This window comes from Cladophialophora immunda (genome assembly GCF_000835495.1).
Source record: "Cladophialophora immunda strain CBS 83496 unplaced genomic scaffold supercont1.2, whole genome shotgun sequence".
Taxonomy (NCBI): Eukaryota; Fungi; Ascomycota; class Eurotiomycetes; order Chaetothyriales; family Herpotrichiellaceae; genus Cladophialophora; species Cladophialophora immunda.
The window spans coordinates 4471097-4495940 of NW_015622542.1; the positions used below are offsets into that span (position 1 = coordinate 4471097).

Genomic DNA, 24844 nt, shown 5'->3' on the forward strand with positions numbered 1-24844 from the left:
TATAGAATTGCGTCCTCTAGAATTGTCGATCACTTAAAATTGGCTTGACCAAAGTACATCGCTCGCTCGCTCGGCGTAATTTTCGAAACCATAATTTGGCCGAGAGAAGAGCCGGCAGCAGGATTTTAAGCCGCATAAGACTACAGCATTCCAGGTCCCGAGAAGCGAAATATTCAAAAGGTAATAAGCAAGTAATCTCCTTATGGCTATGCTCCTCAGCCTTGGTTCAGTTGCATTTGGCCCCTCGCAAGCGTATTACACCCTTCCAGCACCGAAGAGTTTACAAGACCGCACCCCCCTCTTCTTCTTCGATGAATAGTCTATCTATCGAGCAACAGGCTCGCGCCGCCAGAGCCTACATACTCCAGGAGCTCAGGAAGACCGAAGATGGCGTCTCGATCCTCAAGGACAAAGATTTTTCTGCCAGGCTCGATACGAACTTCATCACCATCTTTGCCATCTTTGCCGAGCTATACGGCTACCGACATGACTGTCTCGACCAACTTGTCGACCTGATAACAATGTGTGGCAAAAGCTGGCAGGACCGATCCCCTGACTTGCAAAGGGTCGACAAACAGCGAGAACTCGACCCCGAATGGTATCTCTCAAATCAGATGCTGGGAGGAGTCTGCTACGTCGACCGGTACGCTGGCAGCTTGGCTGGGATCAAGAAGCGCATTCCCTATTTTAAGGAGTTGGGATTGACTTATCTGCATTTGATGCCTCTGTTCGCTGCTCCTCAGCCTCTCAATGACGGAGGGTACGCTGTGTCTAGCTACCGAGACGTGCAGCCCGGACTGGGAACTATCGAGGAGCTTAGAGACCTGGCAACCGAGCTGAGAAAGGCGGGAATCAGCTTAGTGCTTGATCTGGTGTTCAACCATACTTCCAACGAGCATCGGTGGGCAAAGAAAGCAGCCGAGGGCGATCCTGAGCATTCCGCCATGTACTGGATCTTCCCTGACCGAAATGTTCCCTCAGCGTTTGAACGGTCGACGCGAGAGATCTTTCCGGACGATCACCCTGGCTCGTTCATCCAACTTCCGGACGGCCGATTCGTATGGTCAACATTTTATCATTTCCAATGGGACCTGAATTACTCGAATCCAGCTGTATTCAGAGCCATGGCTGGTGAGATGCTGTATCTGGCCAATGTGGGTGTCGATCTCTTCCGGATGGACGCCGTTGCATTCATGTGGAAACAGATGAACACGGACTGTGAGAATCTGCCAGAGGTTCACAAACTGCTCCGAGCTTTCAACGCCCTCTGTCGGATTGCAGCGCCGTCTGTGCTTTTCAAGTCTGAAGCCATTGTCCATCCAGACTTTGTGGTGCAATACATCGATCGATACGAGTGCCAATTGTCTTACAACCCGCTTCAGATGGCCTTGACGTGGGAGGCGCTGGCAACTAGAGATGTGTCAATGCTGTCACAGGCGATTGAGCGTAGACACAATATAGCCCGAGGCTGTGCCTGGGTCAATTACGTCCGGTCTCACGATGACATAGGCTGGACGTTCAGCGACGAGGATGCAGAGGAACTTGGCAAGGACGGTCGAAACCACAGGAAGTTCCTCAATGCGTTCTTCGTGAACCGCCATCCAGGCAGCTTTGCTCGAGGCGTCCCCTTTCAGGACAATCCAAAGACCGGGGACTGCAGAATATCTGGCACCACGGCATCATTAGCCGGCTTGGAGTCGATGCAAGATCACGCCATTGAGCGGATCTTGCTCGCATACTCCATCGCCATGAGCACAGGCGGAATTCCACTCATCTATCTGGGAGACGAAGTCGGCCAACTCAACGATTACAGCTACCTTAACGACCCAGCTAAAATGGACGACAGCAGATGGGTGAACCGCCCTTGGTACCCCGAACAGCGCTATGCCGAGCGACACGATGCCAACAGCATCCCAGGGAAGATATATGCCGGGATGAAGCATCTCATTTCCCTTCGCAAAAACACAGAGGAGCTTGCAGGAGGAAGAGCGATTGGGTTTTACACCGGCAACCCGGCAATCCTTGGGTACCAACGACCAGGGGCGAAGTCCAGCGTATTGTGTCTTTGCAACTTCTCGGATGAGGCCCAGTGGATCGGGCGAGACAGGTTCATGGGGATGCCTGCTGAGGCGAAGGATCTGATAGATGGGTATATGATCAACTTGCGGAACGCGGGCATCCATATGAAGCCGCACCAGTTCTTGTGGCTGAGGTTTTGAGCGAGCGTCAGATACTTGGGGTTCGACGTCGGAATCTCGACGAGGGCACTCTCAATTTCCAGCGTAGGACCTGGGCATGACCTGAGCCTCGCCGCTTCAACCTGAGCAAGTCCGGCACGTGACTGATCGCCGCGACGGCTGCCGCGGCGACGACGGCGTTTCTGAATGACTCGAGGTCCGAGGGTGAGGCTTTGTAATGCTACTCGTAAACATAGTCTTTATCCTGTCTACTTCGTATCCAGTCTCAATGGGTGGGTGGGTAGGTAGGTAGATCCGCAACTCTCCTCGAAGGGCAGAGGACGTTTTCGACCACCTCGAGGGTACTGATACCCCAGCATTCTATCGCGCTATACGCTTGGCTTGCTGAAGTACAAACGAATTGTATTTGTACATGGTACAACGAAGTGTGTTTGAGCTTCCACACATAGACAATTGATATCGTGACGGAGCGAGAACCGCGCCGCTTTACTGGTACATCTGCATTCGCATTCATATTCCCAACAACCCTCGTCCTTTTCTGTCGATGTGGCCATGCTCCTCTTGCCAAGTCGTCAGTTATAGTTGTTGTTATAGTTGTTGTTATCGTTGTTGTTATTGTAGTTATTATTATAGTCGTCTTGCTGGCGTTGGTAGTCGTCTTGCTGACGTTGGTAGTCGTCTCGCCGACTCTGGTAGTCGTCCTGCTGGCGTTGGTAGTCGTCCATCCTCGCCTGCTCCTGCTGTCGGTTGTACTCTTCTCGGGCGCGCTCGTTCTCGTCCTGTCGTGCGGCCATCAGCTCCTGCCAGTTGCGCCACTGGCGGTCGGCGTCGGGGTCGTCAGGGGCCACGCGAGGCGGGGAGGGCGTGCGAAGACGCCGCGGCGGCGGGATGTGTGTCCGGCCGCTGTAGCCGGTGGGACGGCGACGAGAACGGCCGCCGCACCCTGGGCAGCCGAGGCAGCTCCATACGACGAGACCGATGATTGCGAGGAAGGCCACCCCGCCGAGGCTGCCGCCTAGGCCGAGGCCGAAGGGGTTGGAGGATTGGGACTGCTTTGCGGCGTTGATGGCGGAGGTGTTGCTCGATACTACGCACGCATGGTAAGTCTACGGTCTTGGAGATGGGGTAACTTGGGGGGCACTAACGAATGCCGTCCGTTGGCTGGACGCGGTAGAAGTTCACTGGGGTGGCGCCGTCGCCGTCGCAGATGTAGGCGGTCAGAACGGCGTCGAAGGGGTTTGATGACGGGTAGATGAAGTTCATCTGGCAGGTCGACGTGGCGGAGCTGTGGGAGGATTGTTTGGTCAGTGGTGATTGGAAGAGATGTGAGGTGAAGATGTGACGGGTGTGGAAGGATGGGCATTGTAAGGCAGGCAGATGAACGATCGACGAGAGAAAAGACGCCGCAGGCCGGCCGGCCAAGCAACCCGCATCATCAACCTGCATCACCAACTCGTGCATGCAGAAGAAAGATCTGAAGGGCGCATCCAGGGGAAAGAAAACGGACCATGTCTCGCTGCTCAGCGGACCTTGCAAAATACTCTGAGACAAGCACCCCGTGTACAGATTACACGAGCCCGAGCAGCATGTGGCCCAGTAGCTCGAGGAGTAAAAGGTAGAAGAGTCGAGGCAGTTTGCGCTTGAATCTGCACGGCCGTCAGATCAAATCCATGCCATGCCAAGAAGGTATCTAGGTGTTGGAAGGTCATAACGGGGACGTACAAACCGTGGTCAAGTCGAGCATGCCAATACTTTCATAGCCAACGAATGCTGGATTGAACGATACATTGGTGCTCGACGCCGTGGTGCTGGCGAGCACACTGGACAAGGTAGTGGGTGTCGGCGTCGATGTCGGGACGATGATGCTTGGTGAGGGTGCGGGCGAGGCTGTAGAAGTGAGAGTCGACGTAGCGAACGTCGATAACAGGCCGGTGGAGCCCATGATAGTGATAGACGGAACAGAGGTCCTGAATACTGCAATGAGGGATGTAACTGCGCCAGGGTACAGATAGGTGGGTAATGGTTGATGGGACTTCGCACCCGTCGACAGGACCAGCAGGAGGAGCAACAACCCAAAAGGGGCTCGACCCTCACTTTATAGCACATTGCCATCTTGAGCCGCATTAGGCTCTCCTTACTGCATTGAGACGTACTTGTTTTAACTCCTTCACGAAGTAGGTTGGTGTCTAGGTAGGTACGCGCGACAAGGGGTGGTGGCGGCGTCGAAGCTCATCCAAGCTCAGGTCGCAGGCAAAAAGCATTAGCCAAGATCCTCCCTGCGGCGACTCCACTGCGACTTCTGATCACCATACAGACACCCAGACAGCCTCGTTGCCAATTCCAAGAGCTTCACCTGCCAATCACCGAGGCCAAAGGAATACGAACGGGCGCTCCACTGATTCAAAAAACGACCAACAGTGACCACATGTCGGACGCCACGGTCATGATGGCTGAATTCAGGAGTGTCTCGACGAGGCAGACACGCTCTTTCAGCCCAGGAAGATAGGCGAACCGAACCATCCCTTGCGTTCGTGATGGTGGTGCAGGCAAACAACCCCCTTTTTTTTGCCCATGCTTGATGGCGCAGCTTGTTGATCACAACACGAAAGGCTTGAAATGGAAATGATGGAGCGCGCAGTTCGCCGATGCCCAAAAGACCGTTTGAGGCGAAGAAATGCCACCTCCCTGAGCTTCGCTCGTCTGCTTCGAATGTTTCTTCCTGGTCAACCAGAACGCCCACACTCAGCAGCATGGCGAGCCTCAGCTCCAGCTTCTTGAGCTCAGGTCCCGGGCCTTGTAACACTACAAGCCAAGTGTTTCAGGTTCGTTCTTCCCTCGGTGGTTCCTCTCGATAGCTCTCATGGGCAATCTAGATACCTAGTTAGCCAAGCTAACCTTGCCTTATCTCATGGCAGTCCGTCACCGAGGCCTGCAAGCCGTATATCGATTCACTGCAGACATGCGCCGTGACGCCGGTCAACCAGCAGACACGGTTCCAAATCGTCAACCAGACGGCCAATTGCATCGGTCTCGTGTATGCCAGCCTCATCCCATCAAAGTCCTGATACTTGTTTGCAGTATTGACGCGAGTCCAGGTGGGAAACGGATGCAAACTCCGCGCTATACGACAGTTACATCGCCAACCTGGGCTCACCACCGCAGCTGACCAGGAACGAGAGCTGCAAGTATCCCGACTTCATGCCTGTACGTCTGACTCGGCATTAAGAGGCCTTCACGCACGATGGCGTTCCACAGTACCTAACATTCGTCACGACAGATCTTGCAGCACACCTGCGCCTTTGACTACAGCCAGATGAGTATCAGCTGCACGGATTCGGGCGCCTACGCGTGGAATATGAGTCGGTACCTCGACTGCGCTACAGAAACGTAGGTGTGACCCCCTCGGGCCCAAACGCCAAGCGCGCAGAGAATGCTCATGCCGCCCAGGACGCTGCAATACTGGCGCTGCACCCAGCAGAAGGCCTACGACGACATCGCCGCCTGCGTCGAGCAGACGGCGGTCAAGGTCGACTGGATCCCGCAGTTCCAGCTGTACGAGGGCGCCAAAAGTTGCCCGAAAACGAGCACCTACATCATCGCACAGGCACTGTCCATGGCTAGCTCTCTCCTCTACATCGTCTTGTCGAAACTGTACGGGCGGCAGATGTGGGAGATGATCAAAGTCCGATTCCGCTCTTCCAAGTCACCACCCCGTTACCAGCTCGCCCAAGACGAGATCCGACGTCCCGAGACCCGCTACGTGCTGAAGGCCCACAAGCTCCTCAAGTCCGTGGGCGAAAAGGTCCTCACGGCCTACCTCACCGTGCTCGTGCTCCACCGGTCTCACACCTCGGGCATCCTCTCCATGTCCCAGGCATTCTGGCAGGCCATCCTCCTGTACTCCGTCCGCCCGCGGAATGCGCCCTTCACGGGCCTACTGGGCTTCTACCACGGCTTCTCCGAGACTGGTCTCGCCGACGTCTTCGCGGATGGAATGCTGTCCTGGGTCGCGGGGACGAGTCTCCTCGTCCGCTACTGGTACATCTTCACCGACCCGCCCTCCAACCCTGCCGCGCCGCTTGCGGCTCTCGCGATCCTGGGTCACGGCGCCTTACTGTCCTCCGCGCCTGCATTCATCTTCCTCGCGCTGATCCTTCTCCTCTCATGGATCGTGACGGCCGACCTTGTGGGCGGGTTTTTCATCTTCCTCGCCATTCTCGGCATCATCACGGCCTTCCTGTGCTTCCTCCCGATCCTCGGCGTCATCGAGATGATCGCCATGACCGTGAACAAGATACGCGCTCGAGAACAACACCAACGCTTGGACGGAGAAAAGGATGCGCCGCGGTGGGGGGAAGGCCTGGTCATCGACTGGCCGGCATTCCGCAAGGCTTACGCCCTGATGGTGGCGAGCAGCATCGTGATCAACGTCGGCAACTGGATGTTTTTCGTCATGTTCCTGAAACTCCAGGGTGACCTGTTCTGCCCCTCCGACGCTAGCAAGGTCACGCTGATCTGGATTCTCGTACCACTTTTGATCAATCTCATCTTCTCGGTGTTTGAGGATTCGACAGACGTAAGTGCTCACTAAGGCAAGTAGGGCCTCAGACGATGGAGTCGTGGTGTAAGCAGTTTTCCAGCACGTCAATGGTTTGGTAGGAAAGGAACTCAACGGCGCGCTTATCATGACAATCCTGTTTTGTCGGAAATGAGCAAACAACGCAGACCATGTATCTAAGGAATCCACGTGGTAAGCTCCACGTTCATAGCTTAGAAGAGCCGAATGCAGATTTATTTTGTTCGTGGCAGTGGATAACGTTGACCCCGATCATCGATCTCGATTGTTGTTGCAATGCTCTCTGTCCCCGAGCGCGACTCTCGTATCTCGTTGAGGCCATCGCTGGCCGTGCCGTCCTAATGCTTCCATCCACACTATGCTTTGTTTACAGGGTATCATTGCCTTTTTTGTACATTCCTCAGCCGTGGAGGGAGGGAGGGAGGGAGGGAGGGAGGGAGGGAATAGACGATAAAGAAAGTAGAAACCTAACGAGACGTTAGAAGGAGCAAGAGACTGTTCCTGGACCTCCCTCGCGTCGAAGGCATAAGGCACATCGTGCGAGGCCCATCGTGCCGTGGTGCACCTCCAGGGAAACCCCCTACAGCCTCGTTTTGGGTCCTCGTTAATACTTAATAGTCTGGAGTAGGGTCGACCTTGGGGCCACCACTACGGTGTGGTCAGCAGGGTGAGCTGGCCCAGCTGGCCTGAGCAAAAGCGGCACGAGGTCACGTGTGACAGAATGGAGAAACACATTTTTCTAGCCCAACTTCTCTACGGGTTTTCCGTCCTAGGGTCACCAAGAGGTCCTTGTAACAACAACAGCTGATAGGGCAAGCCAAGTGCACATTAGGCGCTTGTGGACCGCCGCACATTTCTCGCTAGCGAAACCTCGAAACAATCCCCACACAGCCCTACGCAAGAAGCATCGAGTTTCATCAGATACCAATATCTCATGGTTCCTGCATGTTCCCATCGCATAATCGAGTCGAACCACGGTGCATTCGCGCGCAGAAATTGGGCTAACAAGTAGTCCGCTTGCTCTGGGGACATTTACGGGACATCTAACTTGAAACAGCCACAGTCTTTGCTCCATCGTGAGTCCGGGCCAGCCACACCTTACTCAGGTTGTGGTAGGAAATCCAGGCAATGGCTGAACTGGATGCCCTCATCGACTCGCTGATTGAACAGCGCAAGGCTCCAGAGGCGTCGTACATCGAGAGCAAAGATGAAAAGACCCTCAAGCTCGAACAGATTCCGGGCAAAGGTCAAGGGGTATTCGCAAAACAGGTCTTGTCTGTGAAGGAGCCGATCTGTTCATTAACCTACCCGACCATGATGGCGATCGATTCAGACTTTTTGCCGACAACGTGTTACCACTGCCTCATTGTCACGGAGAGTCCGTTGCCCGTCCCTGGATACGGACACGCATCTGTCCAGCTGAAGATCTGCAATGGCTGCCACGCTGCTCGTTTCTGCAGCCGCAACTGTCAGGTCAAGTCGTGGCACGCATACCACAAGTTTGAGTGCAAGATCTTCAAAAGGGTGCAGAACAACCTGCCTCCGGCCATCCTCAGGGCGGTGCTGCGGGCAGTGCTCCTCAGGGACCGAGACAAGCTGCCGAGTGACGAATGGAACCGCATCACGCAGCTGACCTCCCATGAACAAATCCTTGCCGCGCGAGGTCGGTCCAACCTGACGGAAATGGCAGAAGGGATCCAACACCTGGCCGCGTCAGGCATGGCCATCGAGACGATCCAGCGGCTGATTTTCATCATGAAGTCCAACGCCACCGAGCTGCCTACTCCAATCCAGGGGGGCATAGGCGTCATGTTAGAGCCTCTCGTGGCCAAATTCAACCACAGCTGCGAACCGAATCTGGCTGTCCACAGACCTCAGCACACTATGACGCCTGGCTGGATGAGCTCAACGGAGCTCTCGGAGGATGAAAGACGGACGTTCATTCGGGTCATTCCTCTACGAGACATTCAACAAGACGAGGAGCTTTTCAACTGCTACATCGTTCCCACGGCGTCAGCGACCGCCAGAAGAGCGAAGCTCATGGAGGACTACTTCTTCACTTGCAATTGCCCCAAGTGCCTTTCAGATACCAAGGCTGCTGCGGACCTAGCCGCCGAGCAACCTAGTCTCCCAGCCCAGTTTGATAAGTGGACCGAGTCTGTTGCACGCCATCTGTCGCAAGAAAAGAGGAGCCCTGATGCCTTCCGGCGGGCTGCAGCGGGCATGGACAAGTCAGACCGCTTCCTTGACTACCCTGCCCTCTGCACCACTGGCAAGTTCCCCGAAACGGCCATGAGACTTATCCTGGAGGGGTTGAAGTATCAAGCCTTCGACGAAGCTCTGGTGAACGTCCTCCGGATCTACTTCCTCGTCAATCCAGCGCGCTTTGTTGGGCTACATAACCCTACCAATGTGTACACGATCTTCCTCATGCTTGATATATTCGATGTCCTCCTGGGTATTTCGACTTCGTCCGGAATCACCGGCGACAAGGTAGAAAACGCACTGCGCAATATATCGAACCGTGGACTGGGCAAAGACGCGGTGAGTTACTGGAGAGGGAGAATATGTGCAGATTTAAGAAAGAGGCTGGAAGACAGCGCGTTGACCGATCTGCTGGTTCTAGTCCAGAAGCGGGAGGAACAAGCGAAGCAGGTCGCAGCCCAAGACCCTCTTGCCGGAGGAGAGGGATTAAAGGAACGGGCGGAAGGGGGGATGAGGGCTGTTCTGAGGCTAGACGAGAAAAGATGGTCGGCTGCGCTGCAGGAGACTGGGTGCTGAAGTTTGCTCGTCAGGCGCCTTAATCGACCGACCCCTGGTCCCGGACCCTCTGATGTTGAGACTTCGGCGTTCATAGTGCTACGTTCGGCGGTTGTCACAACAGATGTAGGTAGATCTCAGATGAATATAAAATGCAAGGACGAGCACAGAGTACGTGGTGACCGAAACCTGGCGATGCTGGTCTACCATTGACAAGACTCATGAGGTAGTGTATCCACTACTTACATGTCTGTTGGTATTGAGGGTGTCTGGGCGTTCCAGACCACCTTTAGCCCCTGTACCCCAGAGAGGCGTTCAGGATGACAGTGCGCATAATGTTATATGCGAGGTATTACTACTCCCGGAGTGAGCAGTGCGAGTTATAGCAGAGCTCGGGCCAGAATACGGACGAAGGGTGGTATTCAAGGTCCGATCATGCGCCATAAAACTTGCCATGGACAGTCAGGTCGGGAGACAGCTCATACGAGACAATGTGTCGAGCATATCGACTTACGTTCTCGGAGAGTTGAGGAGGAGAGCACGAGGAAGAGATGGCTATTCTAATTGGTGGTGAACCGAGCACCCTCCGAACTATCCAGTGGGTACTTGGGCTAACTAAAGCTGCTTCACGCGACAATGTACAAGGACTCGGAGCTTCAATGCTAAGTCTGATGCACGATCAGGCCCAATTAGCTCGCTTGTCCGTGGACGAACTGGAGTTCCTGGGCTGGGACAATGCCCCTCGTTTACGAGACACCCTCTCACCCCTGAGAGAACGGAGTATAGCCCCAGATAGTATCCCTCCGGCCTCACCGGGTGGTGCCGGTAGGAAATGCCTGATGGCCTTCTAGAATCTCTATTCCTCTTGGCCAATAGTGTCATTCCGCTTCTGTACGGGTGCTATGGGGTGCGCTCAGCTGCCCAGATCCAGCCTGATGCCTTGCCATTGGACGAAGTGGCGACCCTTTAACCTCACGAGCCTCGTGGGGATCTCTCTACCTGCATATTTCATGCATCAAAACATCACACCATGGGCCAACATGCGAATCTCGAGGCCTGTGATGCTCTTAGATCTCCATCAATCACCTGGGGTTCCCGCAACACGTTTTGCAATGCTGTCTTTGTTGTCGACCACCCCCCAGACAACTGCGCTTTTTGGCAGTGATGGAGCAATTTTCAAAGGTCATGGTATACCGTCTGTGGCGACGGACATGCACAATGGTTCGCGTCCGGGTCTGGACTATATGTACTACTGCGAATCCGTCGGACGACAGGCCCATGGAAAGATCCTGGACAAGATCGTTGACCGACACGAACGACATTTGGATCCAACTCGAATCCTGAAACGAACAGAGTTGGTCATCTACAACTTCCCAACACCTAGCACAACAAACCTTTGCAAAGCTTGTCGCTCCCAGCCATATCCTTTCTATAGGCGAAGATGAAGTGGGAGGATGATGGCTATGCGCGCAGGGACGATGATGGTAGACCGGTGACGTTTGTGAGAACACCTCGCTCCCTTGGGCCATTCCTTATACTCATCGCTGCGAACAGGAAGAGTATCGACAGAAGTCGGTCGGTACCGCCAACAAGAATTTCAGATGGAACTTGACCACGGGCGATCTTAAGATGTTTGCCGTCACAGGGTACGGCTTGCGTACTTCCCTACAACAAGACTACTGACACCTTGCCAGCGTCGGCTTCTTCCTTGATTCATATGACTTGTTCATCATCAACCTAGTGACACCAGTATGGCTCTACGAGTAAGCTCACCGCTCCTGCTACCACAGTCTCAATGTCACTCAGGGACTGATATATGGCTTTTTAGATACTGGGGGGGCCTCGAAGGCCGTAAGCCCCATTACCCGCCTCTTCTCCGAGGTCTTGTCAACGCTGGGTCAAACATTGGCAACATCTTCGGACAGCTGATCTTCGGCTTCCTCGGCGACGTCTTTGGTCGGAAGTTTGTGTACGGCAAGGAACTGATCGTGGTGATCATCGGCACCATCCTGACCATCAGCCTTCCCAACGACATTCCGACGCCCACGCTGAAAATGATATGGCTTTTCTGTTTCCGTATGCTCATGGGCGTCGGTATCGGAGGCGATTACCCCATGTCCGCGTCGATCGTGTCGGAGAGGTCCTTGCTGCCAAAGCGTGGTCAGCTGTTGGCGTGGATCTTTTCGAACCAAGGCTGGGTGAGTCTTCCCCTTCCAGTCGTGGAGCTCTGCATATTCTCCCTCAAGTTCAAAGGCTCTTCAGCTGACTCGGTTCTATTTCCCAGGGCACACTCACGGGCTCCATTGCGACGATCATCATTCTTACATGCTTCAGCCACGCCCTAGATATAGAGGGACACTACAACCAACTAGATGCAGTTTGGCGAATCCAGATGGGCCTTGGGCTCGTTCCTGCTTTCGCCACGCTTTACTTTCGTCTCACAATGCCGGAAGGTCGGAAGTACCTACAGTCTCGGGAACTGAACCATGCCGCCGTGACGAATCATAAAGGAGGCAACAGCGTCTCGAAATCGGCGGCGCAGGAACCGGAGCTGAACTCCCTAAGCAACGGCAGCGTTCTAACCGATGCTGGTCCTTCTGCCTTCGATACCACGACCCCGGCCGAGGAGAACAAGCTCACTCCCACCAGCAGCACCGAAGGACGGACGAAGTACAAGGCCTTCTTTGTCCACTTCAGCAAGTGGAAGAACCTCAAAGTCCTCCTGGGAACCACCTCGACTTGGTTCCTGCTCGACGTGGCCTTCTACGGCACGAACCTGAACCAATCGGTCCTCCTGGACGAAATTGGCTTCGATACCGGCAAGAACGAATATGACCTCCTGATGCGGAACGCGATCGGAAACCTCATCATCGCTGTCGCCGGCTACGTCCCCGGATATTTCTTCACCATCTTCTTCATCGAGAAGCTCGGCAGGAAGTGGATCCAGATCCAAGGATTCCTCATCGTCGCGTTGATGTTCGGTATCATAGCTGGCGACTACGGCCATCTCGGGACGGCCGGCAAGTTCGTCTGCTTCGCTTTCGCGCAGGTACGTGAACGGCATCAAGCCCGCCTCCACCGTGTCAACGTGAGAATTCTAACCGTAATGTGTTGCAGTTCTTCTTCAATTTTGGCCCCAACTCGACGACGTTCATCGTCCCTGCCGAGGTCTATCCTTCACGGGTACGTGGGTTGGCGCACGGTACCAGTGCCGCCGTCGGCAAACTGGGCGCCATCCTGTCCGCGCTGCTCTTCAATTACCTCAGCGGTCCGAACATCATCGGCCTCGCGAATGTCCTGTGGGTGTTTTTCGCCTGCAATGTCTTGGGCGCGATCATCACCTTCTTCCTGATCCCCGAAACCAAGAACAAGGACGCCGATGTGGCCGACTATGAGGAGTGGCAGGAGAGACAGGCGAAACTCAACCCGGAGAAAGTCTGAGGAGAACTAAACGAAAAAAAAGTGCTGCAAAGTTCCCCGTGCGTTTTCGATGTCGAATAGGGGAACGGGACCTTGCATTGACGGCGCTGCTTTCCATTTATTACCATCTACCCGGTTTAATCTTACCATGTTATCACATTTTGTCGAAGGCAGTATACTATTTTCTGGGGCGTGGCCGCCGGATCAATCTGACCCACCTGGGCTTCCGTGGGTGGGCGTTATTCCTCGATGTGCCATGGCAGACGTGATCTCGGGGTTGGCAAAGATCATAGCGGCATTCAGGCGGAGACAGCGATAATCAGCAATATTTCTGACCCAAAAGTCTGTTACTCGAAGCAAGGATAGCAAAAGGGGTGGAGTAAAAGAGGGAAGATCCAGCCGATCACCCCAGGACATTCATAGGTGGGAGGAGGAAGGGTGTCGACAGTTTGATACTATGAAGGACTATATATTTTCATGCTAGAGAAGGAGACAGTAAATCCCCGAAATGAATGGGTAAAACAAAGCCGCTGGGGCCATGCTCCTTTCTTAATGTCTGCTTCAAGAGGAGCAGGCCATCGTACAATTTGGATGCTATGTGCTTTTGCGACAGTTCGGGGGATGCTTCAGTTGTGCGGCGTGCCTGCCCACCTCAGAAGCAATACAAACGCGTCAAGATAAGGAATGCCGCAGAGGAAGAAAGGCTGGAATTACCTCGAATCCGTCAATCATTGGAGCTAATTACCAGCCGCCGTCCGCATTTGCCCAACATCGCTAAACCCGCTAAAGAGACCAATGGCCGGCTGGCTAGGAAGTGAGGCTGAGCGTGGCTGACTTCAAGGCGCAAACGACTCAGCCCACGATTTCTTGTCGGCGAACTTCGACAGCCTCAGCCTCAGCGCGCGAACATGGCATTCTCTCGATGCAAACTGACCGTCGCAATGTCAATTCCATCTCCATGGCTCTGACTCTGCGCCAGAGAGCTGCTTCCGATCCAACAGAGTCGCTGAAGCAGGCGTTGAAGACCTTTGAAACTGTCCTCAGCGATGACCGAAGGCAGCTTTATCAACAGGCTTGTGCCAAACCGGACGTGACAAGCGTGGTCGCCTTCGTGACTCGACTCGACGAGGACAACAGCGGTCGAGCGAGGCGATGTTTCGCGCCTCGACTTTTGACCTTCCTCAATGCCACCCGTCAGTTCAGCGATGCGGTCGACACATTCGTCTCCTCCCATCCCCAGCTCGCTGCGCTGGTCTGGGGCGGCGTCAAAACCGCCATTTTGGTTGCAAGCAACGTCGCGTCATATTTTGAGAAGATTACTGGCTTGATCATGCACATTGGCCGCTTCTGCCCTGTCTACGATGATTTTGGCTCGCTGTATCCAGGTGCAGCGGGCTTGCAGGCAGCCCTTTGCGGATTCTACGCGACTATCATCGAACTCTGCACGAAAATTATTCTAGGCTCTCAGAAGACCTTGTGGCAACAGTTTCTATCACCCATTGCCAACCCATTTGAATCCGAGTTCAGGCCGTTCCTTGACCGCCTGGAACAGGACCGCAGAGAGGTGGAACTGCAGATCCAGCTGGCCTCTCAACAGGCGGATCGAGAGACAGCCAGACTCTTAGAATTGGACCGACGAAGGAGTTCGCTAAACTGGAAATCCGCATTTAAGTATCATAAAGAAGGAAGGGAAGAGCGAGACCGAGCAGCGCTGTGGCGTGAGCGACAAAAGGCACGAGAGGAAGTCAAGACCAGGTCTTCCATACGAAGTAATCTGTCACCGATCGATCACGACAAAGCATGGAAGCAAGCTTTACGACAACGCGTCTCCAGTACGGCCGAGTGGTTTGCGACAGAGCCTGACTTCGTGCGCTGGAAACGCGCGCAGCGAACCTCGATTTTTTGGTGCATAGGCAACCTTGGAACAGGCAAGTCAATTCTTGTCTCCAATATCATTGCACACTTCTCAACGAACTCCACGCCATCAACAGTTGTGGCGCATTTCTTCTGTCGCTTTGATGATGCACAAACCACCAAAGCCAGGAATATCCTGGGCAGTGTCTCCTGCCAGATACTTAGCACCTATATCGAATCCACCAAGGGTGACTCTTTGGATACCCTACTCGCTGAGACGTGCGATTTGGACCTAGACGGCGTTACAAAGTTTCTCGCTACCCGGCTCAACCCAGACAAAACCTACTACATTGTCCTAGATGGATTAGATGAATGCGAGCCTTTTGAGAGAGAAAGCCTCGTAAGAGCGATTGCGGAACTGATTGAGGAGCCTCGAACTACACTCAAGATACTTTGTGCTGCACGACCAGACACCGAAAATGAGATAGCAAGATTTCTTCCCTCCAACTTCAGACTAACATTGACCTCGGAGAAAACGGACTGCGACATCGTCAAATACATCGATGCAGCCCTTGATGAACAACTAGAAGCTGGTCGGCTTAAGCTAGGCGACCCTGCACTGATTGTGACCATAGCAGAAGCTCTGCAGAAAGGGTCACGAGGAATGTAAGTATTCACCCCTTCCCTTCGGATGATCGTGCACGACTTAAACACCCGGCTCGTTGCCTCCACCAGTGACATGTCCTAAGAACTGATTTGCTTTTATATGCGTAGGTTCCTTTGGACTCGATTGATGATTGATGAGATTTGCGAACAAACAAATGACAACGCTATCAGGCGTGCCCTTGAGGATCTTCCACTACAGCTTTCAGACATCTTTGACCGGAAGCTTTCCCGTATCGCTCAATCAACTCGCTCTAAACTCTGTACCAAGCTGCTTCAATTCTGTGGTGTGACAAAAAGACCGTTGAATCTGGAAGAGTTTCGGGAACTTCTCGGTATCGAGGTTGGCCAAGTAACTTTGGACAGGGGCAATCTTCCCAACGATATCGCGGGCGTTGTCGCCAGTTGTCACGGATTGGTCTACGCCGATGAGGAGCATTTCACAGTCCATTATGTCCACTACAGTGTGGAACAACACCTTTTTGAATCTCCAAATCCACGATCTGCCGACTTCGATCGCGCCGCCATTGATACACATGTCGGGGTCTTGTGTATGACATATCTCAACTTCAAAGAACTCAGCGCCCAGGTGGACAAGGTTGGAAAGTCGATTCCCATTGACCCGGTTTTGATGGGACGGATTGCATTCGACGCAAAGTCAGACCTCACCAGCCGACTTGCACAGCAGATCCTCAGCAGAAACAAAGCGCTGTCATCTATGAGTTCGAAAGATCTAAAACGGGGCATTCAAGGCATCGTCGGCACAAGGGAACCATCTAAGGGGCAACAACATTTCCATCTCCTTCCATATGCTAAACAAAACTGGATCCATCATTTCCGGCACCTGGAACGATTCGAGAGAAAGGAGGATGAGAAACTTTTCTTCAAGTGTGTCACTGGGGATGTTCGTGAGGCTAACCGCCCATGGCAAACGGACCCGGATGAGAGGACAGACTCAAAATTGGTGTCCCTGTGGGAAGATATTGGCCCGCTCTTCTTATGGGCGACGTCCCAGAGTCATGTGGCGCTAGTATCGACAGCGATCGATCGATACCCGCACGCATTCTGGCGTAAAGTGGAATTCGCGAGCGATGAACGTTCGAAGGCGGCTCTGGAAATCATCGCCAACAACCCCCTCCTATTCGACCCCAAGACTTTAGGTTACGCACTCATGGTGGTCATAGATAAGGGTCTCACGGAGCTCATAGAGCCGTACCTCAATACAAACCTCGATATCCAGTACCTCAAGACAAACCTCGATATTCAGTCCCTCCGGACACCGGGCCATGGAGCATATCCAATAGGTCCCTTGGAACTCGCAGCTACCAAAGGCTCAATCGAAACAGTCAACCTTCTCCTTGCCCATGACAAAGAATTGGTTTTGGGTCCAATAAGTTGTCCATTAGGCGAAGATGCACTCACGACAGCAGCCAGGTGGGGCCACAAGGAGGTGGTCCAGAGGCTTCTACAAGCATATGTCGACCTTGAAACCGTCCCTGATCAGCCCACAGCTCTTTCTGCAGTCTATGCAGCCAGAAACAATGGATTCACGGAGATCATGGAACTGCTCTTGGGGAAACCGCGCGACACCGAAGTCACTCGGTACATCAGGGACGTCTGTGTCTCGGACATAACATAACAACTGTCGCCATGAGCCAGCGAAGCAAGGCACGGAAAAAAGGAGAGCTGGACTAGCCCATGGTCTTCCCGGAGAGGGCGTCGCATGTAGGCATTTTCCGAGCTTGCCTCTGGCTTGGGATACAGGTGATGGAGAAACTGATATCCTTATCGATCCCGACTTGGTCAAATAGACACATTGCCACTACTAGTGTGGACGGAGCGCCGGAATCCTTCCTCCCGATCGCCTCCCGTTCGGACACTCCATTTTTCAGCCTTGTAAGATCTTGCCGCAGCACGCGGTCAGCGGCGCCACCGGTTGCTTCGATCCATGCCATGTCGGCATAATTCCAAGGCCGTGGGAGTGCATCATTGCTCAGAGAAGGGTCTAGGACCCCGTAAAAGGTATCTTTCTCGATATGATCGTTTTCCTATCGCTAGCCGTTCTCATCCAGATGGTGGGGAAGGTCGAGAGGAATCCACACCTTTGCATAAACACAAAGCTCAGCTCAGGCATTCGTACAATGGTAATTATCCAAGAGTCAAGGCCCATTGACCAAGAAGAGCATGTCTACCTCGCCCCTCGACCCTGCCCCTGATTTCTACATGCCGCATACTCCGCGAACTGGATTAGTTTACCTCCAACGGTATAACCCCCCTGCCTCTTCGTCTTCGATAGTGGGAGAGACGACGGTTTCGGTTGCAGAGCCTCATTCTCCACGTTCTCCTTCGGGTCAATATCCTTTGGCGCAGCGTTGCGCTCTCTCTGCATATTCCGGTTCTCCCGTCTCATATCCCAGTTCTCCTTCTCGAGCTCGTCGATCCTGACTCTCGACTGCCCCAGCGCCTTGCGCAGCGCCGCGCATTCGTCCTGAGCCTGGTCCAGCTGTCCCATCAGACGGTCTCTTATCTGTTCTCGCGTCCGAAACTCGGCCTCGTCGCCTGCGCCTGTCGCGACCTTGAGTTCGCGCCTGGCGTCTTTGAGGGCCCTCTCCAAGTCGTCCCTTCTGGCCTCGGCGTCTTTCAATTTCTCCTCGCACTGTGCATGCTGTTCCTTTTCACTCCTCAGGTCCTCTTCCAGCCTTGAGATGGTGAGTGTCAGGGATCGCCCGGTAGAAGAATTGTCGTCGTGAGACGGTGAGTCGGGGCCAGACACGTCGCTCTGGTGCGAGGGTAAAGGCGACTGTGTCGAGACTGGCCTTGGAGGATTATGCACTTTGGCACCCGCTCTTTTCCCACCTGATAGAACTCCTGCAGTTTGTTTCTCGACCTCTTGATGTGACATCGCTCGCTCCTCTTGTGCCGCTGCTTCTTTCTCAGCCTCATCAGCTTTGCGGCGAGCCATCCATTTTCCCGTCACTGTCATTGTTCCTTGAGTGGAAGACATTGCCAAGCAATCGGGGTGTATAAGGTAAACCAAAAGGCACGCAGGAGACCAATGTTGGAGGATGTAAGTTATCTCAAACTCTGAGTGACTCTGAACAGTTCCTTCTCAGACTCTACGAAGAGACCAGCAGGTGCAGGCTGAGCAGCGTTTTCCCTTTCCAACCGCGGCAGAGCCGCAGGCTCGAGCTGAAATGCCCCCTGGTCAACACATTCCTGGCTCGGTTTGGTCCCTACATCCCTCCCCTCTCTGCTCGTGCAGCAATTCATCAGCGCATCATGCCGCTGAGTTGTCAGCTCGTGATTGGATGTCTCTACACCCACACGATCATCCACTGCTTCTGCTCCAGCATTAGGCCGGATGCCTTGCAGACTCGAAATTCATGCTCGAGAACCATTCGAGTTGCCTGTACGGGGACCAATTGGAGAACTGGCAGACCGTCCTTTGCAGGATGCCCTTTGTCAGTATTCGCTACTGCTCCGCCTAGTGTGGACGAACGAGAGATGTTGGTCAATCGCCTTGTCATTCTTGCATTGTCCTTTGCGCCTCTAGTGCCTTCTATTCTTGGTTTTGGTTTAGTCAACTGGCTTTCCTGGGGAGAGACCGGATAAGCCTCAACTGGGCCCAAGGCCTCTTCCGTCGTTGGGTTGACACAGATACAAGCCGAGAGTCAGCGTCTGGACTCACGAGTTCCGCTACAGAGCCTATGTCCCCGGTAATGAATTCCTCGTAGACTAACGCTGCGCTTTAAATAGTGACATCCGCCCCGGCATCCAGCAGAGCGGCCGGTCAGATATACAGACCAAGTCAAATGCATCATCTCGAAGCTAATTTTCCAATATGTCTAGGGGGGAATCTTGACTCAGATTGCCCTTCACTCGGACGGAGCCAGACAAGAAGTGCAGCATCCTCCGCGGGTGAATCAGTCTACCGTGCTACCTCACCAGCTTCACGACCTTGCGCCCAAGAATGGGAGAAGATAGCGACGGGATCGTCTCAACGAAGCCCAAAGAGCAGACAGTCGACGCAAGGTTCGTATCCTTGGAAAATGCGAGTATGGGGGATTTGTCAGCTGAGGATGACATTTGAGCCTTCTAGGTATCGAGACAGGATATTGTATATGTCTTGTTCAAGAAGGATCAACGCAGAATCCAGAATGCCAAGATCAGACAGGTCTGGAGTCTGCAGGTTGGCTGGCTTCAAATGGGCTGGGGAGAGATATTTGAGTGATTGTTGTTGAAGTTGAAAGTCAAAGGAACGGATACAGAGGAAGGATCGATGATGGCATCATATCATGCAACTGCATTTGCTCAAGATCGATAACGACATGATGCATGATACTGGAAGACAGCAGCCAGCATGATATAGCCTGCGATCAGCCAAATGGTGACGAGCCCCGGCCACACCCTAGATCTGCCGGTGCTCGCTTAGCAGCTTGGTTTCTTGTGGCAAGCGTATCTTCTATCATCCGGGAGGTCTCAACGACTTGTGAACCACACATTTCGTTTTTAATTTCGCCTGTTGCGACTAGATTCTGAAAGGGGGAGTGAACTTAGGCCTGGCTCGCTTCCGTTTGGCGTTGTCATCCTTAGCTAGGGCTGTTGTGTTAGTGCACATAATTCAGCTTTCCACGACGTATAGGTAGTTCAACTTACTTAGCGTAGGCCTGGGACCATTGGGACAGTTTCCTTCGACTGATTCGGCAATCGTTTTCAAACTTTCCTCGTCAAGCGACATGTTCAGACTGGAATGCTCGTGATAGAGTGCCCGATCAATGCTCCATGCGAGAGAAGATAAGTAGAACGAATCTCCTGGGAAAATAAGTAAATGTCACAGGTTGGGCAAGACAGCCGAAGAGTCGAGAGTAATGAAGGACCATCAAAGAGGGACTTACTATAATGGCAAAATTTGCAGTTGATGGCATTTCCAGTGCTCGTATTGACTGTGAAATTCATGGATACATATTCTCGCAAATAATGATCCTCTTGGTTGTAGGTGTCTTGTTCTTTGCATGTGGAGCAGATTGTTTGACTCCAGTTGTCTTTGATTGCACAGACCTTGCAAACATATGTTTCCTCTTCGACAGTAATGGCTATTCGAATTTCGAGATCAGTGGCTATCCTAGTAACTTTGACGAAATGCTCGATACTCACCCCTGTTGCACTTCTCGCAGTGCGTTACAGCCGAGTGCTTTCTACAGTCGCAGCTCCTAGCGTTGTAAGTAGTCTCCTTGGGCACCGACCAATGACGAGGTCGGATAACCACAGCAGGCCAGAGAACCGGCAGGAAGAAATGAAGATACCGTCCGATGGAGTCGATGCATCCCTTGCAGAGGTAAAACTTTTGATGGTAAGACTGCAGCCGGCACCGGACTTGTCGACCGCATCGCGAACATCTGACTTTCTCTTCTTCGACTCCTTTTGCCACATCCGGGCAAATACATCAAGACAATATCTGCTGTGCGAAATGTGGCGATTGTCAGCGCAGCGCCAACACAATGGTAGTAGGCATTTGCAGCAGAAAGCATATGGATCTCGGAATTTGATCCCTGTAATCTTTATTAGGAATGCTCAGATGCCAGATATGAGAAGAGAATAGTTCCTATACCTTCATGGCAAAAACTGCAAGTGATCGAGTATTCAGTTCCATGTAAATCGGGCTCGACTGGAGGTTTTAGGACAGGCTTTAGCACTGACTTGGAAGGATTGTAATAAGGAGCCGGGACAGCATGAACCTACATTACATCTTCTCCTTGATTCTCTTCACACATCTCGTCACCATGTTAGCTACCATAGGCTTGTGTAGGTATGCCAATGTCGCTTCTACAATGGTGTTCATATTTTTGGCCTCATCCAATTGTATATCCTGGAGACCCTGGGTCACGTTGAATCGAAAGAAGAGCTCCTCTTTGATCAAATGGTGATGGTCCTCGCTGAATTCGTCGGCGGTTCGTTCTGTTTCTGTCGCCAGTTTAATCAAAGCCTTGGTAATTTTGTTGAGGCCTCCGCTTAACTTAGCATCAGAAGATACTCCGGTGCCGATGCTAAGCAGGAACAGTTCATATTCATCGAGAGGCCAGAAATAATGGGCCTGGTTCCAGACTGTATGGATCGGATTATTACTGACAACGCCGCTGTCGACGTAGCCCATCTTCAAGTTGCTGCTGCGTATTTCCATCGCAGGAAAGAACGATGTGGCAGCCGACGTGGCCCTTGCAGCCTCCCAAACTTTCAGGCCTCTGGGCTGGTCTTCAAATGTGTGAGGTGATTCGTAGTCGCTGAGGATTGCCAGAGACGCATTGCCTTGATGGACGGTGCATACAAAACTTGAGAAATGCTTAGCGTTATATCTGAAATAACAACTTCATGTACGTTTTGCAGTCATGCTTTCTTGCTCCATGCTCTTCGAGAGAGCCATTTTCTGGCGCTGTAGCGCGATACTCTAATAATCTGCACTCAGGGCTATTGCCGGATCTTGAGATTGTCTCTTTAATTGCTTTCGTGAGTGCCTTTCCACTGAATCGTGCCCGGAAGGTGAAGAAATCAAGAATCCGCCTCGGATCGAAGGGGTAACGGCTCGACCTGAATGCTTCTTGTGAAATATCGATGTAAGCTTCCTTTACTTCATCGATTGTCATCCGAAGCCGCCCAAGCATAAGGGCAATCAACCTGAGAAACCTTAGGACTCATCCCCATCAGTTCGCGTTGCCTGATGAACAAACTTACCCCCCCGTACTTGTTCCTCCAATCATACTGAATACTTGGTAAGGTTGCAATGGTATCGTTCGATCTTTGTTAAATTCAGCCATGATCCGTTCGAGGATGATTATGGACGACAAGCCTCGAATACCTCCACCGTCTAAAGACAGTAGCAGGATAGGCTGGCGTTCGGGGATACGATCCACCGGCTGAACCGTGTCCATATTTGGTGGTAGTGAATCGGAATCTGAGCTTCCGTGCTCGTCGTGATGATCGTGACCAGCATCGCCAGATGCTGGCGCTGTGCCTTTGCGTTCATTTTCTTCCGTTTCTAAGGGAGAGCACGAAAGTGGACACGATTCCATCTTCGAGGTGTCCACGAGTACAAAGACGAACGTCAATATTGTTGGGAAAGTAGAGAATAACGCAGATGGGGTTCTCTTTATGGCATCGTCGGAGAGTTAATAACCTCGTTTATCCTAGCAAACGAAGGATGATTAAAAGCGTCGTCCCATAAGGCTTTGAGTAACATACTCATGAGTGGCAATGCCTATTTCATCAAGCCATGCTTGAAGTGAGGCAAATGGCATGCTTGCAATGGAACTCACGCCATATTTGCACGTCCACACCATATTTTCACACTCACACCATATTTGAACTTGTAGAGCCCAATTGAAACACGGATACGAAGGGAGAAGAAGGGTGACCAGACCACTCAAAAGTCATCAGAGATGCGGGGTTGATTCAGCTCTGCTGGCATCTTCTGCAAGCGAGCACGAAGTGGTTTCTTGAGCCATGAGCGCCGAGAATGGAGGGGACTGTCCTCTCGAATCGCCTCTGAAGCTGGTTGCCAAGATTGTTCAGCCGGCGTGCTAGTCAGGATGGTCAGAAGGGTCGACCTCGATCGCTCGTTGTGCTATCTTCTACAGATCTTCCCGAAACGTAGACACATTAGCAATTTTCCCCACTCTATGCCAAGGACACTAATAGCTACGCTTCCCCAAATCTGCCATAGCGAGTTCCACAATAACCACCAATCACTCATGGGCGTATTTTCAACTCGTACGGCAAATACCGCACGGCCACATGGGCAGGAACTTACTATTTTACACCAAGACGTAAGAACAGTGGTAAAGATTCGACCAAGTCGTGGTCCCGAGCAGACTCGATCAATACACTGGAGCCTGCCTGCCCGCAATTCAGCTGAAGGCCACCTCGATCCCATCCTCGACTGACAAAGCAGGATCCTCCTCGTACGGCACGATGCAAACGTCATCCTCCTCATCAGTTGGGATGTCCTCCTTGACGAGGCCTCGCCACTTATCCAAATCCACCTGGTCTGTCAAAGCTCGTTGGATTCAAATCCTTTTGTGTGTGAGAGAGAAGGGGGGCAGGGGCGGGTGCCTTACGAAGCGCCAGGCTTGTTACTCACCATCTACGGACTGCGACACGTTATCTCCAGCATAAACCACTGTTCCGTCGGAATACTTCGTCACAGGCCCTCCGGTGATGTTGGGGAAGTGATCTCTGAACACGTTCCGCATTATGAAGCCTCTCCGGCTCACTTCGCGGTAGCGGACGGCAAACACCACTTCTCCAAAAAGTTGGCCGGTCTGAACGAGGTATGTCGATGTGTCCACTCCAATATCGATCAAGGCGTCGAGCCAGGGTGGTACAGGCACACCTGCGGCAGCCAGAAGCTCCAGTGCTTCTCTGATGGAAACACTGAGCCTGCCTTTTAGCGTGTGTTGTTCGAGGTAGCCAATGTCAGCGTTTATACAACTCTTGAAGCCGACAATCATGTAGAGCTTGCGAGGATTCCACCAGCCCATCACGCGCTTGATTCTTCTCCGTGTTTCGTCGTCTGCCCACATCTTGGCCAGTACTTCCTCCTGCTGTAGGAGCTTGAACGTCCGGATGGATTGAGCCGAGATGGTGATGCCCTTCTTAACACCCTCTTGGAGCAGGCCATCGAACACTCTTCCCAGGCGGGCTCGAGCCTTGCTATCGGCGATGCCTTCTGCAACGGCTTTTGAGTTTGCCAGCGAAATAACCGAGGGTGGCTCCTCATAGAAGACCGTGGGATCTTCAATGGCGAAATCGCCGAGTGGCTGGTCTGGGTTGGTGCATAGTTGTCCCAGGAGACTGGGGATTCGGTCAGGCTCCAGTAAGTCGCCCTCTCCCAATATCAGGAACGAAGGAACTGGCATCTTGATGATAGAGATTCAGCTGTTGTGAGACTGGACTGCTGATTGATGATTTTGAGTGGGTGGTGTTCCATTGAAGATGTTGGTTGCAGTTCGGGTTTAATTAGGTAGTTAACAGGGAGGCAAGGGAGACACTAGACCTTATTAGACGTGAATAGAATACTAGTCTGGAGCTCAGGAGGCAAAATCACGCCTTTACGCTTGATCATCGCCAGGAATTGCTAAAAGCAGCCTAGGTTTTGGCATATCGGCAACAGATGATCATGAGAATATGGCGTACTGTTTGAAGATGTTTGGAGGTCCAGATTGGCAGAAAGAGGTCAGATTATCATCTGCTGATCTCTCACCCTGTCAGGTGCTTGTTGCATTTCGCCATGCTTTGAAGCACTGTTGGCGTTCTGGGTGCATCACTAGCGCAGCCGTCGAGCAATTTCACTGGCTGATTGTCCAAGCCGGTAGGTGCAAAG

General features: G+C 52.8%; 10 protein-coding genes across 10 annotated transcripts; 5 read left to right on the forward strand and 5 right to left on the reverse strand.

Moving 5' to 3' along the window:
• Positions 1-189: 189 nt before the first annotated feature.
• On the forward strand, positions 190-2558 carry PV07_03819 (uncharacterized protein). Its single transcript, XM_016390573.1, has one exon. It carries the CDS (start codon positions 312-314, stop codon positions 2217-2219), a length of 1908 nt encoding a protein of 635 aa, XP_016252475.1. The 5' UTR covers positions 190-311; the 3' UTR covers positions 2220-2558.
• Positions 2559-2633: 75 nt separating this feature from the next.
• On the reverse strand, positions 2634-4399 carry PV07_03820 (uncharacterized protein). Its single transcript, XM_016390574.1, has 4 exons — positions 3921-4399; positions 3706-3844; positions 3344-3483; positions 2634-3285 (listed from the first exon to the last, which is right to left on the reverse strand). Exons 1-4 carry the CDS (start codon positions 4138-4140, stop codon positions 2771-2773), a joined length of 1014 nt encoding a protein of 337 aa, XP_016252476.1. The 5' UTR covers positions 4141-4399; the 3' UTR covers positions 2634-2770.
• A 549-nt stretch (positions 4400-4948) lies between these two features.
• PV07_03821 (uncharacterized protein) lies at positions 4949-6789 on the forward strand (the record flags this gene model as incomplete). The annotated part of the gene is made up of 5 exons (XM_016390575.1): positions 4949-5020; positions 5114-5232; positions 5294-5402; positions 5476-5585; positions 5646-6789. The coding sequence occupies 5 exons, from the start codon at positions 4949-4951 to the stop codon at positions 6787-6789; spliced, it is 1554 nt and encodes a 517-aa protein (XP_016252477.1).
• Positions 6790-7569: 780 nt separating this feature from the next.
• On the forward strand, positions 7570-9693 carry PV07_03822 (uncharacterized protein). Its single transcript, XM_016390576.1, has one exon. It carries the CDS (start codon positions 7903-7905, stop codon positions 9553-9555), a length of 1653 nt encoding a protein of 550 aa, XP_016252478.1. The 5' UTR covers positions 7570-7902; the 3' UTR covers positions 9556-9693.
• Positions 9694-10726: 1033 nt separating this feature from the next.
• PV07_03823 (phosphate:H+ symporter) lies at positions 10727-13168 on the forward strand. The gene is made up of 6 exons (XM_016390577.1): positions 10727-11035; positions 11089-11180; positions 11229-11297; positions 11363-11732; positions 11819-12583; positions 12652-13168. The coding sequence occupies exons 1-6, from the start codon at positions 10976-10978 to the stop codon at positions 12973-12975; spliced, it is 1680 nt and encodes a 559-aa protein (XP_016252479.1). The 5' UTR covers positions 10727-10975; the 3' UTR covers positions 12976-13168.
• A 744-nt stretch (positions 13169-13912) lies between these two features.
• PV07_03824 (uncharacterized protein) lies at positions 13913-17200 on the forward strand (the record flags this gene model as incomplete). The annotated part of the gene is made up of 2 exons (XM_016390578.1): positions 13913-15474; positions 15583-17200. The coding sequence occupies 2 exons, from the start codon at positions 13913-13915 to the stop codon at positions 17108-17110; spliced, it is 3090 nt and encodes a 1029-aa protein (XP_016252480.1). The 3' UTR covers positions 17111-17200.
• Positions 17163-17426, reverse strand: PV07_03825 (uncharacterized protein; the record flags this gene model as incomplete). Its single annotated transcript, XM_016390579.1, has 1 exon — positions 17163-17426. The coding sequence occupies one exon, from the start codon at positions 17424-17426 to the stop codon at positions 17163-17165; it is 264 nt and encodes an 87-aa protein (XP_016252481.1).
• Positions 17427-17659: 233 nt separating this feature from the next.
• Positions 17660-18475, reverse strand: PV07_03826 (uncharacterized protein; the record flags this gene model as incomplete). The annotated part of the gene is made up of 1 exon (XM_016390580.1): positions 17660-18475. One exon carries the CDS (start codon positions 18473-18475, stop codon positions 17660-17662), a length of 816 nt encoding a protein of 271 aa, XP_016252482.1.
• A 2736-nt stretch (positions 18476-21211) lies between these two features.
• Positions 21212-22535, reverse strand: PV07_03827 (uncharacterized protein; the record flags this gene model as incomplete). Its single annotated transcript, XM_016390581.1, has 3 exons — positions 21212-21797; positions 21844-22140; positions 22198-22535. 3 exons carry the CDS (start codon positions 22533-22535, stop codon positions 21212-21214), a joined length of 1221 nt encoding a protein of 406 aa, XP_016252483.1.
• Positions 22536-23062: 527 nt separating this feature from the next.
• Positions 23063-24540, reverse strand: PV07_03828 (uncharacterized protein). The gene is made up of 2 exons (XM_016390582.1): positions 23603-24540; positions 23063-23509 (listed from the first exon to the last, which is right to left on the reverse strand). The coding sequence occupies exons 1-2, from the start codon at positions 24378-24380 to the stop codon at positions 23370-23372; spliced, it is 918 nt and encodes a 305-aa protein (XP_016252484.1). The 5' UTR covers positions 24381-24540; the 3' UTR covers positions 23063-23369.
• Between the last annotated feature and the right edge of the window lie 304 nt (positions 24541-24844).